The 17,895-nt window shown below is 40.2% G+C and overlaps 1 protein-coding gene, 1 long non-coding RNA gene and 1 other non-coding gene across 4 annotated transcripts; 2 read left to right on the top strand and 1 right to left on the bottom strand.

The window, feature by feature from the left end:
• Window positions 1-554: 554 nt before the first annotated feature.
• On the bottom strand, window positions 555-4,280 carry LOC147653575 (uncharacterized). The gene is made up of 3 exons (XR_015285874.1): window positions 4,052-4,280; window positions 3,693-3,779; window positions 555-3,405 (listed from the first exon to the last, which is right to left on the bottom strand). It is a non-coding gene; the product is annotated as an uncharacterized LOC147653575 (long non-coding RNA).
• On the top strand, window positions 4,274-16,816 carry SLC25A3 (solute carrier family 25 member 3). 2 transcript variants are annotated; one of them, XM_086885869.1, is made up of 8 exons: window positions 4,274-4,431; window positions 4,587-4,743; window positions 9,412-9,533; window positions 11,711-11,890; window positions 12,005-12,186; window positions 12,894-13,066; window positions 13,499-13,609; window positions 13,720-16,816. In XM_086885869.1, exons 2-8 carry the CDS (start codon window positions 4,593-4,595, stop codon window positions 13,878-13,880), a joined length of 1,080 nt encoding a protein of 359 aa, XP_086741995.1. In that variant the 5' UTR covers window positions 4,274-4,431; window positions 4,587-4,592; the 3' UTR covers window positions 13,881-16,816. The 2 variants fall into 2 exon arrangements, with proteins under 2 accessions (XP_086741995.1, XP_086741996.1); XM_086885870.1 differs by lacking the exon at window positions 9,412-9,533 and adding an exon at window positions 9,133-9,254 and having other exon boundaries at window positions 4,301-4,431.
• Window positions 12,359-12,598, top strand: LOC111942559 (small nucleolar RNA SNORA53). The gene has a single exon (XR_002870591.1). It is a non-coding gene; the product is annotated as a small nucleolar RNA SNORA53 (small nucleolar RNA).
• Window positions 16,817-17,895: the final 1,079 nt, after the last annotated feature.

The following is a 17,895-nucleotide window of genomic DNA, read 5'->3' as shown; positions in this document are numbered from 1 at the left end:
TAGTTCAGTTGTAGTTAGAAGGCAATGCATCTTTGATAAAGGAATGGGCTTCTTTATATTTCAGACACTTAATGGTGTGTGGTAGCCCCAAGACTAGGATCTTTGTCCTGGTCCCAAAGTTGAATGTTTCATGGTATTCTAAGAGTAACACATATATGTTATAACATATATATTATATGTTATGTAATGCTATGAGCTGTATGTGCTTAAAGCCTTCTAACTAAATGCTGTATAAATTAAGCTGAAGTGTATAATTCTACTGTAGTCTTTGTATCAAAGTGCTGAAGCAGTACACACTGATGTTCCTTTTTTTCTTCCTTTTACACATTCTCACTTTTGTTCCATTAGTTCATCTTGGTTTTTTTTAGACAAAGCCAGCTTGAACTTTCAGAACCAATGAAAAAAGAGTAATTTTAGGGACTAGTATCCAAGATCCAGTTGAAAAATGAGTAGAGTTCTAATGTAGTAAGTATTGTTTAAGAAATCCCCTTCAGGGCAGGGGCTACAACAAGCCTGGAAAAGGCCTGTGGAAGTTAATGGGTGTGACAATGTTATTTTGGGTTTGGTGGCTTTTGTTCTCATGATTGGTCATACTGCTCAGAATGTTGTGCTGAAAACCTGGCAGGTCTTGATTTCCTGTCTAAATTGCAAGTAACACACAGCTTGTATTTTTCCCTTTAAATTCTGTGCTAATCTTTAAACATTTATCCAGTCTCGGGAGCCTGGTATCAGGTTGTGGATCACTAGATTATTTCACTTGAGATTAATTTTACAGCATCTGATCTGTGGTGAGAGCATCAGAGCTTCAGTAGCCTAAGACAATAAATTTTCAAGAAGGATCTTAAATTTAAATTCTCTGTGTGTTTTAAGACCTTGATTTGTATTTCCATAAGAAACAGCATGAAAGAACTTCGAGTTGACTTGCTAAGAGAATACTCAGCACTGCCCTACAGAATGATTTTGGATCCCTCCTAGGCTTGGTCTATGTGGGTTTTTTTTTTTGTTTGTTTCTGGTGGCATCATTTACAAAACTTTATGGTACTAAAATTCCTGCTAATTACCTTCTCTACTAGTTTTGTGGACAAGATGTCTTTAAAAAATATGTTAACTTGTTTATGCAGAGTCAAAGCAGAAAAGCTGACTATTAATCTTTAAATAATACAGGTCTCAAAGAAAACTCAGCAGTAAAATTTATGTAATTGCACATGAAGCTGGTAAAATTGTGTGGCATATCTTGTGCATGGTACATTTGGCTTACTTTGATATGGCTTAAGTAACATATTGGGTCAAATAGATACAGGGGTGTGTTGTGATGTATAATTTTAATTTGTTTGCAAAGGTAGCTGTTTCAGCATATCCTTTGTCTGTTAATATGGCTTTTATTGTGTGTTTGGTAAGTCTACCTCTCTTTGTCTGAAGCTGTCCTTAGACTTGCTTTTCCTTTTCCTGAGGGAATTTACCGGTCTGCTTTGCACCAGTGCAACAGCAAGTTACTACAATGGATATATACATGCATATTTCAGACAGCACAGGGTCTCCAAGTTGATTTAACTTGTAAAGCAGTCCTAAGGTGGCATGTAAGTACTGTAAGTACTGTGTATATGCTGATATAAAAAGAAATCTCACGAGTTTTGTTACACCTCACTTTGAAGATCTCTGTTTGCATTGGTAGTCTGTGGTTAAAACATAGTAACTGCACTGTCTTATTTGTTCTTTAGAAAAAAAAATTGTGATGCTTAATAGATATAAACCATGTACTGTGTGAGGAGAATTAAAAAAAAAAATTAAATATTATTAGACAAGGATATACATGGTAGCAATTAGGTGACTACTGTTGTCCAACCTTGGAAGCCTGGTTCCTGGTGAAGGAAATGCTGCAACTTAAGGTTTCCCTTGGGCTGTAAAACCTGATCCATTACTGACTTTAGAACCATGGTCTAGTAGTTCTTGTGTTGAAATAAGGAAAGTATATAAAATAAAAGTTTACAACCCAAGCAGATGCTGCTCTGCTAACCTGATTATCAAAGGTGTGGATGGTTGTTTCAGTATCTCGTATATTTTTGAAAACAAGGTCACCTGGGAAGCAAGCTCATAAGAGCTTTGCTTTTGCTTGCAGGCTTTACCAAAATGTTAGAATTGTGAAAAGTTACTGTAAGACAGGAACTAGCCTGCATTTCCTTGATTGTGTGCAGTTTGAGGTGAAATTAGGGTGGGAAACGGAGAGGATATGTGGTGGGTGTTACAACAGAATGATAGATGAAATTAAGAACACTCCAGAGCTGCAAACTGAAATTTTCCTAACCTCATAAAACTTATAGAGCTACTGATTAAAAAAGATGTATTTAATTTACTGTGAATTGGACAGAGGGTGACACTAGAATGTAGCATCTTTCAAGCCTTCACCTATTACTACCTTCAATGTCTCAGAAATTAATTAAATTAATCTAGATGGTTTGAATTACAGGCTATTGCTGTTTCATTCCTTCACATCTGGGAAAAGTAGTAGGTATTTTCTTTGTAAAATTATATGTATTCAGTAAGAACATATATTATCCCTGTATTTTCATGGGGCTATGTTAGACTGCTGTTTAGTAAGTCTTGTTAATAGTACAGCTGTTAGAAGTTAATTGTCATTTAAAAACCAAACTCACATTTTGTTCTAGAAAAGTTCTACAGACCAATTCATAAGCATTTGTGTAGTTTTGCACATAAATTGCCATTAGATGTTGTCTATAAGTGGTCATCTGCTCATGCTTTATAATTGGAAGGAACAGAGGTTTTCTATAGGTTAAAAATTGGAAGAGTCTGCAAGAATTGTAATCATTTATCTGCAGTTTGACGATAAGAGCCCAAATCTCAATTGTCTAGAGGTTACCTATTGAAATTGAAAATAAGTGTCAGTGTTTGGCTTTAAAATAAAACCTTGTTACAAATAATTGTTTAGAGGCGAGTAGAGCAGAGCAAGTAATAGCAAAATGAACTATTATGGCTTGTTTTCACTGCTGCCACTGGCAATGAATTCAACAGCTCTTTGGGCTCTCAGCTGGTTACTAAAGAAAAGTATTTGAAGAGTGTAAGTTTCATTTGACCTTTTCCTGCTTGAGCATCTGGAGTGTAGTTTATTCTAGAGGCACTTAACCAGCCTTGATATTTGTGATAATGCTATTGGGCACTTTTGTCTGTTTTAGACAGTCCCCCTGGATTCACGACTTTGTTGTGAAATAGAGAGAGTAGAGCCAGAGCCTAAGGGCTTTCCTTGGAAGTTTCATAGGAGCTGAGTAGAGTTGGGATGTTTCTTCAGTGTGGTGTTGCTGGTATGCTGTCATTTGCCCAGAAGTAATATCTGGGATGTTCAGCACACATCTCTTGCCTTCCTGGCTTCTGTGTGTATGCTGTTGCAGAGCACTACAATTGAAAGAATATGATCAAAACAATGAAAAAGTGGAGTTATTGCATCTTCAGTTACTGGACAGCTGAACTTGTCTGTGCTAGTCTTGTGCTACATAAACCACTAAAACAAGAGAAATCACCCTGTGTTGGAAAAGGCATAGCTAAAGGTAGCTCAGGCCATGCATGGGTCCTATGTTAGATAACATTCTGCTTTTAACAAACCAGTAAGAAGCAATTCTGTGAGCAGCTGCAGGCGTTGTAGCATGTAGTACAGGCTGTGCCATGATGCCCTGGAAGCTTACCCTCCAAAGGTGGAACTCGGGCAGGGAGTCTGCAGGCAGTGCTTGGTGCTAGAGCTGACCCTGCTTGGGTTGACAGAATTCCGGAGTCTGTTGAGAGGGTGAGATACAACTCCCTCAGCTTTCTGCTGAGGGCCTTGCACCCCGTGTGTTTAGCAGACAGTGATTAGAAAGCATTACTAGATGTGATTACTAGACGTGTAACCTGGGGTGATACCGAGGACTTCTTTAAGCTAATCTCAAAAAATGGGTGCGTTGCTAGGGGCTGGACTTTATCTTCAAAATCTCTTCCAACCCTGATGCTTTCATGATTCGGTGTGAGCGCTGCAAAGCACGGGTCCAGGGCAGCACAGGGAACTCACGTTCGGGTCTGTCTCGGGTTTGACATTGCCCGGGGCAAGGCCGCGGGAGGCACGTGGCTCAGTTGGCAAGCTCCCCGAGCCGGGCAGCGATAAGGAAGGAACGGGAGCTGAGACGCGGGGTTTATCGCTGCACGGCGCGTCCACACAGCCCGAGCAGGGGCCACAGGCCCCGCCGGGCCGCTGAGGGGCGGGCTCGGCCCCCCGCGGCGCAGGCGCGGGCCGGGCGGGCGCTGGCCGCGCGTGCGCAGCGGTCGGTGTGGCGCCTCCGCCAATCGCGGCGCGGGTCGTTGCGCGGCGGCCCCGCCCCCGGCGCGGCGAAGGACAAGGTGACGGCGCGGGGCCCGCGTTCAGCCTCTGCCGCAGCGGCTCCATCTTGTGAGGTGAGTCGGGGCGGCGCGGGCCGCCCGCCCGCCGGGGACCGGGCTCAGCCTCGAGGCGGCCGGGCCCCCTCGCGGATGCGGGGCTGGGGCTCGGCGGCCGCGCCGTAGCGGAGTTTCCCGGTCCCACGTCCGTCTGCTCTTGTCGCCCGCTTTAGGTCGCCATGTTCTCGTCCATCGCGCCGCTCGCGCGGCACAACTTGTTCTGCGCGCCGCACTTCCAGCTGGTGCAGGACGGCGTCAGAAAGCGCCCAGCGGAGCCCGCGGAGGCCCCCGCCACGCGGCGGGGCCTGGCGGCCGCGTCCGCCGACGAAGGTGAGCGGGACGGAGGGGCCGCGGCGGAGGCGAGGCCCGTGGGCGTGCGGGACTGGGGGTGCCTGCGCTGGCCCCGGGCCTGTGCCCGCCAGGGCGGCGCAGGGAATGTCAGCGTTCAGCGGGGCTCGGCCGAGCCGGGAGGGGCCGGCGCTGGGCCTACGCGCCCGCTTGGAGGACGAGGAAGGGCACGGGTGGGGGAGGCGCTGGCAGTGCTTCCGCTCTGCCGGCGATGTGTGCTGAGGAGCAGGAGGGATCCGGGCTTGCAGGAAAAGGACATGGGAAGGTTCTGGTGCGGAGTAATCGCAGAGACCCTCGTAGATTCTGCCTTGGGGAGCACAGAGTGCATTTTCTGGCTCTGCATGGCCTGCAGCGTCGGGCGCTGAGGTTGCAGGCCCCTACTTCTTTCATCGGTGGAGAAGAGCAGTGAGTTAATCTGTGGATTCTAAAGACCATCTGTCCCATCCTTTTTCCCTTTTTCTCTTATTTTTTTTCACCAGTTTATTCATAGCTGGGTAACTGAACATCTAGATGCATTCGGGTGCTTGCTGTTCTTTTTTTAGTTCTTTCTTTTTACTAGTTGTGGGGCATACACCAGGTAACCTGCTATTTAAGATACAGGAGTGCACTTAAGAGTTAAGTGCAAATGCTTCCTGTATGTTTCTCAGTCAGTTTGTTGGCTTCTGAAGGTCAAACCTTGATAATACTTGCAGTACTATAGAAGGAGTAAGGGTGGAAAGGACAACAGTGAGTCATTGTCATCATCCTTAAAGGTCTAACTTCCCTGCTGAAGCAGGGTCATCCTAGAGCAGATTGTACAGAATTGTGTCCAGATTCTTGAATATCTCCAAGAGGGGAGACTCCACAGAGTCTTTGGGTAGCCTGTTTCAGTGTGTGGTCACCACAGTAGAGAACTTCTTCTTTATATTCAGATAGAACTTCCTGTACATCAGTTTTTGCCCATTGCTTCTTATCCTGTTGTTTGGCATCACTGAGAAGAGTCTGGATCCATCCTCTTGACACCCTCCAATCAATACTTACAGACAATGATGAGGTCTTCTTTCAGTCTTCTTTTCTTGAGGCTGAACAGACCTGGCTCCTTCAGTCTTTATTCATAAATGAGGTGTTCACATCTCCTCATCATCTTCTTGGCCCTCCCCTGGGTCTGCTCCAGGAGCTGCATGTCTGTCTTGTGCTGAGGGGACCAGAACTGGGCACAGCACTCCAAATGTATCCTCACTAGGGCTGAGTAAAGGGACAGGATCACCCTTGAGCTGCTGGCAGTGCTCTTCCTAATGCATTACAGGATACTGTTGGGGTGGCCTTGGCCACACAGACACACTGCTGGCTCGTGGATAGCTTGGCTGTCCAGCAGGACCCCCAGCTCCTTCTCTGCAGGGCTGCTTTCCAGCAGGTTAGCCCCCTAGCTTCTGATGGTCCATGGGGCTATTCTTCCCCAGGTACAGAACCCTGCATTTGCCTTTGTTGGATTTAATTCACTTCCTCTCTGCATGCCTCCAACATGTTGAGCTCTGTCTGAAGAAGTGCACAATAGTAGAGGTGAATATTAAAATATTAATTCTCTTGAGTTGTCAATAACTTAAAAGTGTCTCTTTAGTTTTAGTTAAAAAAAAAATAATTACTTTCAATAAGCTACCTTTTCTGAAATACCATGATAATTGAAGTATTTTAGGAGACTTGCATGAATATTCATAGATTATGTGAAAGAGAGACAGGTTAGATTTTATGAAGTTTTCAAGAAATCATTTGTGGCTTTCAGTGGAGTAATCCTGCTGCTAGCTAAATAAAGCCCTAAATCGCTCTTTGGTATGCTAAATATATTCAGTAGGTGCACTTATTTCTTTAAAGCATTATGCTTAATCTTCATCCTGTTTGTTGGCAGTTACGGTCAAAGGTGGCCAAAGTTTTTCAGTCTTTATAATCTTTTTTGCTGAGTTCACTATTTCATGTACCATTCGGTTCTCTGGCTTTTGTGCTGAGAACATAACGTGTTGCAGAAGATATCTGGGCTTGCACAAGGTCACACAAAGTCAGTACAAACCACACGACCTTCTGAGATCAGCTCAGGGCATCAGTCACAATGGAGCTCAGAGACCAAGTATTTTATGACTGGCTCATGGAATTTGTCCTTGTGAACATGTCAGATTGGAAGCAGAGATATTAAATAGTTCCAACGTAGCTGTCTCAACAGAGTAGATATATTTTTATGTCACATATTTATATTTGTGTACCTTTAAGAGTTTTTGTCTTAATTAGAATTACTTTCTTGTCCTCTGTGCTGCATGTTCAGCTGGTTCTCTTCTCAAGTTAATGGTTTTCAGAAAATTTGACTCTCCTTCTGAAATAGGAAGTCCAAGATCATCTGTGGATTTGTTTTCCTAATACTACTGTACCACTACAAACCTAGGCACCTCTAAAGAGCTCAAGCCTAATTGATACTGGCTTTCTTAATTACTGTACTTGAACACCAGGCTGATAGGTCTGTCTGAATAGCACTGAAATACAGCCCATACATAAAACTCTACTTTTCTGTGGCTACCATAAAGGTCTGACCCTGTCATTTGAGGAGTATGACTTCTGAATTACTGTGAAAAAGGCAGTGAGAACAAACAGTTCTGAGATCTGGGCAGCATGGTAGCTGTTGGCCAAAGACACAGCTAGACAGAGCTGCCCCAAACAGACCTAGACTCTGTTCTCTGATTACACCTGCCTGATCTGTGTGTAACCAGCCATTCTGGAAAGTTGTAAACAGACTTATTTCTGTCTGCAAATCTGCTAGCATAGCCAAGCCATTTTGGAGCCATGTGTAAGTCTCAGACCAGCATATTTACAGTCTTTAGCAGTGTGTCAATTAAAAATAAGTTATTCTGATGACTGATTTCTGGCTTTTAACTTAGGTTCTCTATGGCATCTGTGATTTGATATTTATTGTTTTAAATATAGAAAAGCTTATTTTTTATTGTTTGGGTAATTTTAAAGAGTAAGGTGAAAAATGTAAATATAAAATCTGATGTAAAATCTGGATTATTTGTGGGAGGGAGTTCCTTTAAAAATTAACGAAGTTATGAGCTGGATAAGCTTGCTAGTGTTATCTGCTGCTCTGTTGGTGCTCTTGAACATCATCATCAGTTTCTGTTAATGTTCATAAAGGAATTCAGAATCAGAAAGATGGCAGAGAAGCTCTGCATAAGATAGGCTTTTGCTATCTTTTAGTTTTCATTAGTGTTTCTTGGAGATAGTTCTCAGTAAGTTGTAACACTTTAATGCCGTTATGTTGAAGTGACACCAGTAGATTTAGTAGCAAAAAATTATCTTTCTACTTTGGAGAATATTTTTCTCATAGTTATGATTTTCTGTATGCTTATTCAGTATATCAGTTTTGCTTCTACTTATATTTTCAAAACATTGAGCATAGTAGTAGAACTGTGGTGCTACTTTATGCTTATTTTGTACTGTTCATTGTAAATTGGAGTGGTTTTTGTTTGCACTCACACATAGCCTCTGTAGCTTCTTCAAAAATGAAAGAAGAAAACATTCTTTTTTTATAGCTCCGGTGACTTCGCTGTATAGAAATATTAAATTAAATAATATTAATTAATAATATTAATAGTAATAATAAATATTATGAAAATTAATAGCTTGTTTTAAGATTGGGTAGTTTTATACACAGTATATACAATGTATAGAACAGTGCATATGAAGTATCTCTTGATTAAATGTGACCAGAAATATTCTTTAATGAACCTTGTATGAGTATTCAGTGGGACAATAAATAGCAAGCTGTATACATTTGAGATTCTGTATTTGAAACACAATTTTAAAAAACTTGTAAATTAAAAAAAATCTGCAAATAATCTGAGAAATACCTGAAAATAATGTGCATATCTCCAACACCAGTATTGTAGATATTTATAGTATCTACTTAAATACAGGAGTTAATCTGTTATAGAATATTTAACAAAATAAGCTTTGTCTTTTAAGTACTAGAGAAATACTGTTCTTCCTTAATCTGTGGCTATAGGAAATTGTTGGACATTGCAACTTTGAGTCGTAGTTTCTGTTAGTAACATCTGGGATTAATTTTTATGGTTTTAGTGTGCTGCAAGCTAAAACGTCACAGTTTCTTTCTTTGATTATTTAAAGGAATACATTCAATTTGGAAGCCTTAGAGTCAAATCTTGTCTATCCAAAATGTTTTAATTTAAAGCAAAATAATTATTTTTCATTATAACACTATATTCAAGTAATACAGCATGGGAGGTTATTTCAGTTTAATACTTTTGAGAAAGTAGCACTTAGTTTTGCTTCTTTTTTGATCATTGTTACCATTTATGATTGATCATATATATGTAATTTTTTCCAATTAACTAGAATACAGCTGTGCCTATGGCTCAAACAGATTCTTTGTGCTTTGTGGCCTTGGTGGGATTATTAGCTGTGGAACAACACATACGGCACTGGTTCCTCTAGACCTGGTTAAATGCAGAATGCAGGTTTGTTCTGCATGTTGGTATGTGACGACAGAGCATGTTTAGTGTGGTATATTTAATTACTAATGAACTGGAGGCATAAACTATACCGTGGACATAGCTGTCCAACTGTGCATGGAGTTAATATAAAAGCATGGTGTGTCTTTATTTTTTGCTGCAGAGTACAGTTGTGAATATGGCTCGCTCAAGTTTTATGCTCTTTGTGGCGTTGGTGGGGTCCTAAGTTGTGGCCTGACACACACTGGTGTCGTACCTCTGGATTTAGTGAAATGTCGTATGCAGGTTTGTATAAACTTAAACATTTCTTGAACTTTGGTTTTCTATCTAGCCAGCATATTAAGAGTTGTCAGTAGGGATGCAATCTTTTGTGGATGACCAGAAGCAAGTAAACTTGAATGCTACTGTAAGACTAGCAAAATACCACTTTAAAGAGAAGTAAAGGTATTACAGATAATCTGGACGCATTGTTTTTGACAGCATTTAAGGCACGTTTAACTGACTCTATTTGCTAAAAGGCACTCACCACAATGTTACTCTGCTGGCTGGTTTGCTGTCCAGCACTATTCCAGTGCTTTTGGAGTAAGGAAATAGTACCTTTTAGATCTGTGGTTTTTAGCCTGGAGTGGCATGCATGTGTAATTTGATCCATTAACACTGGATATCAATGCATGGCTTATGGATTGGATATTTTCTAAGGATGCCACTTTGAGTAGAGTGGCTAAAACTTGGTTTCAGGAACGCCATCGATGCTTGCAACTGCTTTCCTTGAAGTGGTTTTTGATTGAACTGAAAGGGGCATTGTTGCATTTGGCTTATGACACATGAAAATAATTTTGTGAACAGCCATGGATGAAAACATACTAATGGATTTATTCAGGCAAATCTGCAGGAATGAAGCAAATAAAAGCACACTTGTAAATATAGTAGTTAATGATTTCTGTGTTGCACAGGCTGATACTGACTATAAAAATGGCCATTTTGTAATTATAGAACTCCTGCATTAAGAGGGAACTATGAGTTAGTCAGACCTCCTTGTCACACTAGGAATATGTGAATATGCACGTGCTGTGCATATTCAAAAACTTCAAAACTGTGTTCTTCTGAATGGCCATTATTTAACAATGTTTACCAGAGAGACCTTTCTTGAGAGCACCTGAAGGTCTATTCTGAAACTAGGAAATCTGTAACATTTCAGACATACTCAGTGTGGGCTACCAGTTCCTATTTATTACATGATAAGGGTGGTGATACTTCTCCTTCCCTCTCCAGTACTTTGAGGGAGGTTCAGGACGGGGGTTCCATATGGATTTCAGGTGTGATCTTGTAAAACCTGTCAGCATTTATCTCTTTACAGATCCAGTACAGCATGTTTCTAATCCTTCCTAAGTTCTCCAGGAAGAAACCTGTTGCCTGCCCTCTCATGTCTTTTTAAGAAGAGGTCACCTTTGCCATGGTTTAGCTGAAACCAGGACATCTGTTACACACCTAATAACTAAGCATGGTTCTGACTTGAGCATAGTCTCATTTTACAGTGCCTGATTAAATACCCACTTTTCTAAAATCGTCGGTTCAAAAGTGACATATTTAGGTGAACTAGATCCCAAGTATGTTGTTCCTAGCTGCAAGAGAAAACACCAGTCTATGAATGCTCATGCATGTCCTATAGCTCTTTCTGAACGTTTGATGGGCATCCAGTTTGATATCTTCCTTCTTATCCTCTGAGGAACTGTTGGATGATGTGAAGTATGAAAAGTAACAGTGGGATGTGACTTAATTACCTGTTGAAAAGTTTCTGCTAAATCACTTCCTTTCACCTGAAACAAAATTATTCAAGTCAGTCTGTGTTAAATTCTGATGAGTTAATAAAATCTCACTCAAAATTTTATAGACAGAAAACAATTTGTGTAGCCTTTATTGCCAAGTGAAAGTACAAGTGTAGAAGTTTTTGAGTACTCTTTGGTCTGCTTTGTTCCATTTGTCTTAGCCTGACTATGTGGAGAGATGACACAGGAAAAACAACCTTCTCTGATCAGTAATTTGGTAAATCATTAGGTTTCTGGCAACGTTCCTGTACATACCCATAGTGTGTAAAGTAAATGAGATTGCTGACATTTTTTAAAAATCTGATCCAGTACACCTGACAGTGTTAGAACAGTGATTTCAGTAAATCTTTTCATTACAGTTGCACTGTTAATTTGGACAGTTAAAGCGAAACAAAATTTAATTTGGTGGTTTCTGAGTATTGAGGAATATACTGGCTGTTAAAACAGTTCTGGGTTTGAGACTAGCAAGTAACCATTATGGTTACATTAGTGTAACTTTGTGGTGAGTACATCATCTGTCTAGGGAATTATAGGAAGCTGGCTGTTTGAGGAATAGGAAAATTAACAGTTTTGGATGGGGTTGTGAGGAGGAAAATAGTAAGCTATATCAAACATTTACCTGTCTATTCTGTTTAGGTCGATCCACAAAAATACAAGAGCATCTTCAATGGATTTTCAGTGACAATCAATGAGGATGGTGTTCGTGGCTTGGCTAAGGGATGGGCTCCAACCTTTATTGGCTATTCCATGCAAGGGCTTTGTAAATTTGGTTTTTATGAAGTTTTCAAAATTCTGTATGGCAACATGCTGGGAGAGGTAAGCCTTAAATTTACATAAAGCTATATGTCTGCAGCATAATATTATTAGTGATAAGGCATAATCAGAAAAGCATGATTCATTAATAAAAATTTGTGTTGAAATTCCTTTCAGGAAAACGCCTATTTGTGGCGTACTTCGCTATATTTAGCTGCATCTGCCAGTGCAGAGTTTTTTGCTGACATTGCTCTGGCTCCAATGGAAGCTGCTAAAGTTCGTATTCAGACACAGCCTGGATATGCCAACACTCTACGGCAGGCTTTACCCAAAATGTTTGCAGAAGAAGGCATCTGGGCGTAAGCATCCCTTCATCTTAATTGAAGTTCTCGATTTTCAGTACATTTTCTTAATGAAGAACTGGTGCTATAACTAATTCTGGCCTTAGCTTGTAATGCTTTTTGGTCTTTATATTTCAAGATAAGAACTTAACATACTTCAGGCAATCTGTGCTGAACTGGCTGTTAATTCCACATGCTCCTTAGATCCATCTTTGTGAGTATCTTTGTGCTGAGTTCTGCTGGATAACTTCAGTTTCTAGCAGTTCCAGTCAGAGATATTCAGCAACTTTCTGGTTGTACAGTCAAAGATGCTTGAGTCATTGGCATGTGAGAGTAATATAACTGCATGTTAGCTTTCTGTTCTGATAGAAGTGGCTGTTGATGTACAGGTCATGTCTCACTATCAGGACTTGGCTGGTATGCAGACATTAGCCTTTCTGCACTGGTAGTATCAGTACTACATTGCTGCAGTGCATTGTAATCTGAAAAGTGACTAAAGAAATTGCTCTGCAGCCTGGGGATCAGGAAAATTTCCATTTGTGTTGCTGTTTGAAGGTAGTACTCGGAAATTAATACAACTCAGATTTCTGTAGGTATTGACAGCATTAAAAGGTCAATGTATAGAAGTTGTGTAGCAGCATAAATAAGCTAATTTATTTCAGGTTAGAAATATACTTTAAATACTGAAAAAAAATGAAACTTAGATTGTCTCTTCTCTGATTAAGTTTCTATAAAGGTGTTGCTCCGCTATGGATGAGACAGATTCCATACACAATGATGAAATTTGCCTGCTTTGAACGTACTGTTGAAGCTCTCTACAAGTATGTTGTTCCCAAGCCACGAAGTGAATGTACAAAAGGAGAACAGCTGGTAGTCACATTTGTTGCAGGCTATATTGGTAAGGAATCTTTAAGTCCTACACTTCATTAGTGGATTACTGCAAATCTAGAGACCTGTTGCTTTTCAGAGTTTTGAGCACATGTCACTGACATGGGAGAACTTATTTGCAGCTTTAAAATGTGCAGGTGAAATAGCTATAATTAGTCTGTTAGAGGAAAATGGGTCTGTAATAGGACACTATTCTTAACTGCTCCTATATGTTACCAATATTGATGGCCAGATTTAAAAACTGCAGCTGATTTAAGTGAAAACTTGCATCTTCTTCAGTCTTTGGAATCTTTGGATGGAAGGGGGATTTCCAATATCCAAAGATTCAGAAGTTTTTTTCTGGTTGTTTTCTTCTGTTCAGAAGTTTCAGCTGGTTGTTCTTAGTGTACACAGTAGTGTATAGCTAGAACACCGCAGATCTAATGTCAAATTATTCTTTCAGCTGGTGTATTCTGTGCAATTGTTTCCCATCCTGCTGACTCTGTGGTATCTGTGTTGAACAAAGAAAAGGGCAGCTCAGCTTCGCAGGTTCTTATGAGGCTTGGATTCAAAGGTAGGTTCTTACTTTCATGTATTTTGGATCAAGTGTTTCTGTTGTTCTGGGGAGGATTTCTTTTTTTCATGCCATTTTACGCTGCTCATGCTTTATGGTTTGCTCTCCAGGTGTATGGAAAGGTCTGTTTGCTCGTATCATTATGATTGGTACCCTGACTGCACTACAGTGGTTCATCTACGATTCTGTCAAGGTTTATTTCAGACTTCCTCGCCCACCTCCACCTGAAATGCCAGAATCTCTGAAGAAGAAGCTTGGTCTAACTGAATAGACAACTCATGGACTGACTGCTGACTGTCCCAGTGATGAGTTTCATGAAAATTTTATACATTTGACTATGTAGAAAACAAACTCTATACAATGTCATTATTGGTTGTGCCCTCATCTCACAAGAGGGTTTAAATTCTACCACTGTCATTGCCTGAAATAAATGAGAAACAGAGTGCTTAGTGTCTGTTTACTACTGCATATGTAAGCTTCATTTCATAGTAGCAAATACCTCAAATACTCTCCTGGCTTCCCCCTCTCCACCCATTTTTTTTTTTTTTCCACATTTCCCATTCCACATTTTAGAGAAATGTTACTCTTCCACTTAAAAAATAAAATTAGGCTTTCATTGTTTCCAGAGAAGTGCCAAGAACCTGTCCTTGCACTTTGAGCCCACTGGTCATTTGCCTGTAATAAGCTGTTACTGTGGAACAGCTGAACTCCTGAATGGCTGAGATGAGACTGGAGTCTGATGAGCATCCTAGTCATGATTATCAGTGTTCCCCACAGAGATAAAAGGAACCTTATGCATACTAGAGCTGTTTCTGCCTTGGGATGGCCATCCCAACTTGCGCTTACTTGACTTAATTTCTCTTCTGTTGGCTTTGAACCACACCAAAGAACTTGGCCCTTCTTATTGTCCTGTGGAATTAAACAGTAGCTGCTACCTCTTAACTAGAGAAAAGCTGGTAATATTTTCAAATACATCTGACTATTAATGGTGTACTTCAGCGTCACAATAAAATAAAAATAGCTTGTCTTTTATTCTAAAGTTTGAAAAACTTGGCAGCTTTTCCCTACATTTGCTATAGCTGTAGTTTTTTATTTCAGTTATTTTTTTCCTGAATTAGTTTAATGCTGTATGATGGTTGAACCATGTATTTCTGCAGCACAAGGAGCCATACCAGGTTTTTCAGACCTTGATGTGAAGAAATACATGCTCCTCAGCACACAAGAGGAGACAATTAAGGCAATGTTAAGGTATTGTTTTTGAACTTTTTTCTCAAGTCTTTTAGTGAAGGATGATTGTGCTGCCTTCTGCATTTCACCTGTTCAGTAATCCACAGCTGGTGGTCACTACACCCTATCTATTACTACTTTGCTCACAAAGTAGCGCTGGAGCTAATGTCCTTTTTCTGCAGTACTGTGTGTGGATAGGCTGCCTTACAGCATGTGAGCTGTTGATACTGAACTTAGCTTGGCACTCACTTATGTTACACTGCTTCTTCCTCTTGGCTCCTTCAGAGCCAAAGGAACAAATCAGACAGGTGCCACTGGAGTATCATAAATGTACTGACTGCAGCATCTTGCTGCTGGAGTTGGATGTGCCTGCTATTGTAGCATTTTGCTTTTCACTCCCTGGGAAAATCCTCCAACTTCCAAGATTTTGAATGATTATGTTAAACAAGAAAGCTGGGCCTTATTTTGAGTTGTTGCCTTTCAGAATGGGGAGTAAAAGCTGAAACCACCATTTTCCTGTCACCATGACAGTAATAAAGGCACTCTGTAAAGCAGCTGGTATCTGCCTGCATTACGCATCAAAATCGAATACCCCGAGTCTAAATAAAATACTTGTACAAATACTTAATTGAATTAAAATTATTTAATGCTAAAAGTATGTAAATCTTATTTTCCCATCATGAATGGGAAGCTCTGAAATTATTTAATGAGTCATTCAATGCCTGTAAGAGCTTCCTTGGAGAAGAGCCTTTATTATGACTTGATCTTGTATCAGGACTTGATGTTAAATCACCTTTTGACATTGTGTGTATGGTGCAGCTTGCTAGGCAAAACTCACTTGTGTACTGGTTTCTTTAGAGGCATGTTGTAACTCAGTAGATTTTTATTTGCTGAAAGTTCCTTCTAATCCTGGGGAAAGTGAAGCACTGCTGTCAAATTTTAAGGCTGGCAGAAGAGTGAGACATGCTTGGCTTATGCAGTAAGGTAGTCTGTCAAGCAATCTAGTGCTGAGCTAAATTTCCCAAGAATTCTGTATGTGGAGCAAAATCGCACAATTTTTCTCTAGGATTGAGTCAATGTTGCACAGTTCTTATAATTATGTATAATAATAAGTGGATCTTAAATCTGTTTTCTCATTGCTCACTGGTAGACCTGAAACTCTTTTTAAGATGCCAGATAATTTTATCATGGTAGATCTGAGATAAGACTACAAGGAGCCGCCTGCAGTTCCCCTTCTGTAACTGAGAAAGGGAAAATACACTTAGTGCTCCTTGCAGTGTTGTGTTTCACTGGAAAACCCAAGAGGGGGAGAGAATTGCCTTGCACCTGCCAGCTTCATTAACATTCAGCCACAGGACTGTTCAGATGCTTGTTAGGAAAGGGTATTGCTTAAAGGGTCACCTGCTAATATTTTAAGTAAGCTTCAGTGGGAAAAATTTAGTATTAAAATGCATTTAAAAGGTCAACTTTGTCATTCAGAACTGCTTTGTGCATAATGCATGGTACATTTTCCAAAGGTTGTGATGGAGCAGTGGTGCTTTTGACAGATTTGCACTTCCATTGCAAGGAAAGTCCTGTATCAAAAAGGAGTACCCCATTTAGAATTTGGGTAACTCGAGACCCATCACTAAACCCCAAAGTGCTCTGTAAAACATGGATTATGTATATGCTGCTTGTGTATATTTTATGATGGAGAAAACATACTTTCTTGCTGGTTTTGGAGCTGAGCTGAGCTTTCTGGTTTAAAGCATACCATATATAAAAATTTGGAGTAACAACTGCATTTGCACACGGTGTTTGTATCAGGTTGTACTACAGATGAAATGTACTGACACTTACTGATACTCGCGGAAATGTCTGTTGCATATCGTTTTAAAATGGGCTGTAATAATACAAATAGTTGTAACTCATTTACATTTCTACATAGAAATGATGTAGTTCACGGTGAAAACAATAAACATTCTGCTTTTTTATAGCAAATATGAGTACCTTGGGTAGATGAGCTTCATAGCTGCATGGCCTTGTTACAGAATACAATTTTGTAACTCAGTTCTGGGGAGAAAGATACTGCTTGCAGGAGATTCTTGGCTGAGCAGACTTCTGATGTCTAAAAGTAAATTTTATTGTTTTGGGATTACTTTGCTCATGTGATTTTCCATCATTGATCACTTAATGCCATTTCTGGCTTTTGGATTGTTTTTTTCAAGTTGCTGAGAAGTATATTAATTGGCCAGTTTTGTACCTGAAAGCTAAATTGAAAGCAAAGATGGCCTGAATGTCATTACAGGTTGGGCTCAATGCGACGATCTAAGTAGCATAGCTGTAATTTTCATTACCTGAATCTCTCAATCATTTGATAATATTGCAGAGTATCACTGCATGACCCTAGAAATGAACTAAGGGCTTGTAGTTTCACTGAGCCAATACTCTCCCCACCACTGACAAGTACTAAAACAAGGAGGCGAAGTTATCTGTCTGCTTTAAACTTTGGACAAATACATCTCTCTCTCACCTTTTCCACTGCAGAAAGAGCTGTCTCTCTGCCTAGAGCAGACTAACTACAAAGCTACTCTACAACTTCCATTTTTTTAGTGCAGTGGAGATGTGTGCCTGAAGGGCAAACAGAAATTTGTAATACCTGCGTCGATTATGGGAGAATTTCTGATCTCTCGCCTTCCTGCTGAGGTTTGTACAGTGGTGTGACAACTTTAGATACAGATTATTCTAAAATATTTTTTCCAAGTAGACTTTACTTTTTGACTAAATTTTTTTGTCTTGCTTGCAGTAAGAAAAGTTTCTAATAAGATTATCATGCTTTGGACCTGCACTTCCTGGGAAGGAAGGGTAGGAAGTCAGCATACATCCAAAGGGAAAGGGAAATTAATGGTCTTGGTAGCATTTTTTGCATGCTTAGCATCCCTTGGAATAGGAATTCACAGGACTTTAGCTTTTTATACACTTAGCTTTTCACTGGGAGATGTGTTCTAGAATTTGGAGGTTGAAAGTGAAATGCACAGTTGTTTATCCTGGCTTGTTTTCTGGTTCCTTTCCAAGGAGAG

The sequence above is a fragment of the Cyanistes caeruleus genome, chromosome 4 (assembly GCF_971803275.1).
Source record: "Cyanistes caeruleus chromosome 4, bCyaCae1.hap1.1, whole genome shotgun sequence".
NCBI lineage: Eukaryota > Metazoa > Chordata > Aves > Passeriformes > Paridae > Cyanistes > Cyanistes caeruleus.
Note: the sequence above shows the minus strand (reverse complement) of the source record. Positions and strands in the feature narration are given on the sequence as shown.

Excerpts from the sequence above, each read along its gene's own strand:
- SLC25A3 (XM_086885869.1), top strand. The coding sequence starts at position 4,593 with ATGTTCTCGTCCATCGCGCCGCTCGCGCGGCACAACTTGTTCTGCGCG. Across the intron at positions 4,744-9,411 it reads GGCCGCGTCCGCCGACGAAG|AGTACAGTTGTGAATATGGC; the intron begins GTGAGCGGGACG and ends TTTTTGCTGCAG. Across the intron at positions 13,067-13,498 it reads ATTTGTTGCAGGCTATATTG|CTGGTGTATTCTGTGCAATT; the intron begins GTAAGGAATCTT and ends TTATTCTTTCAG.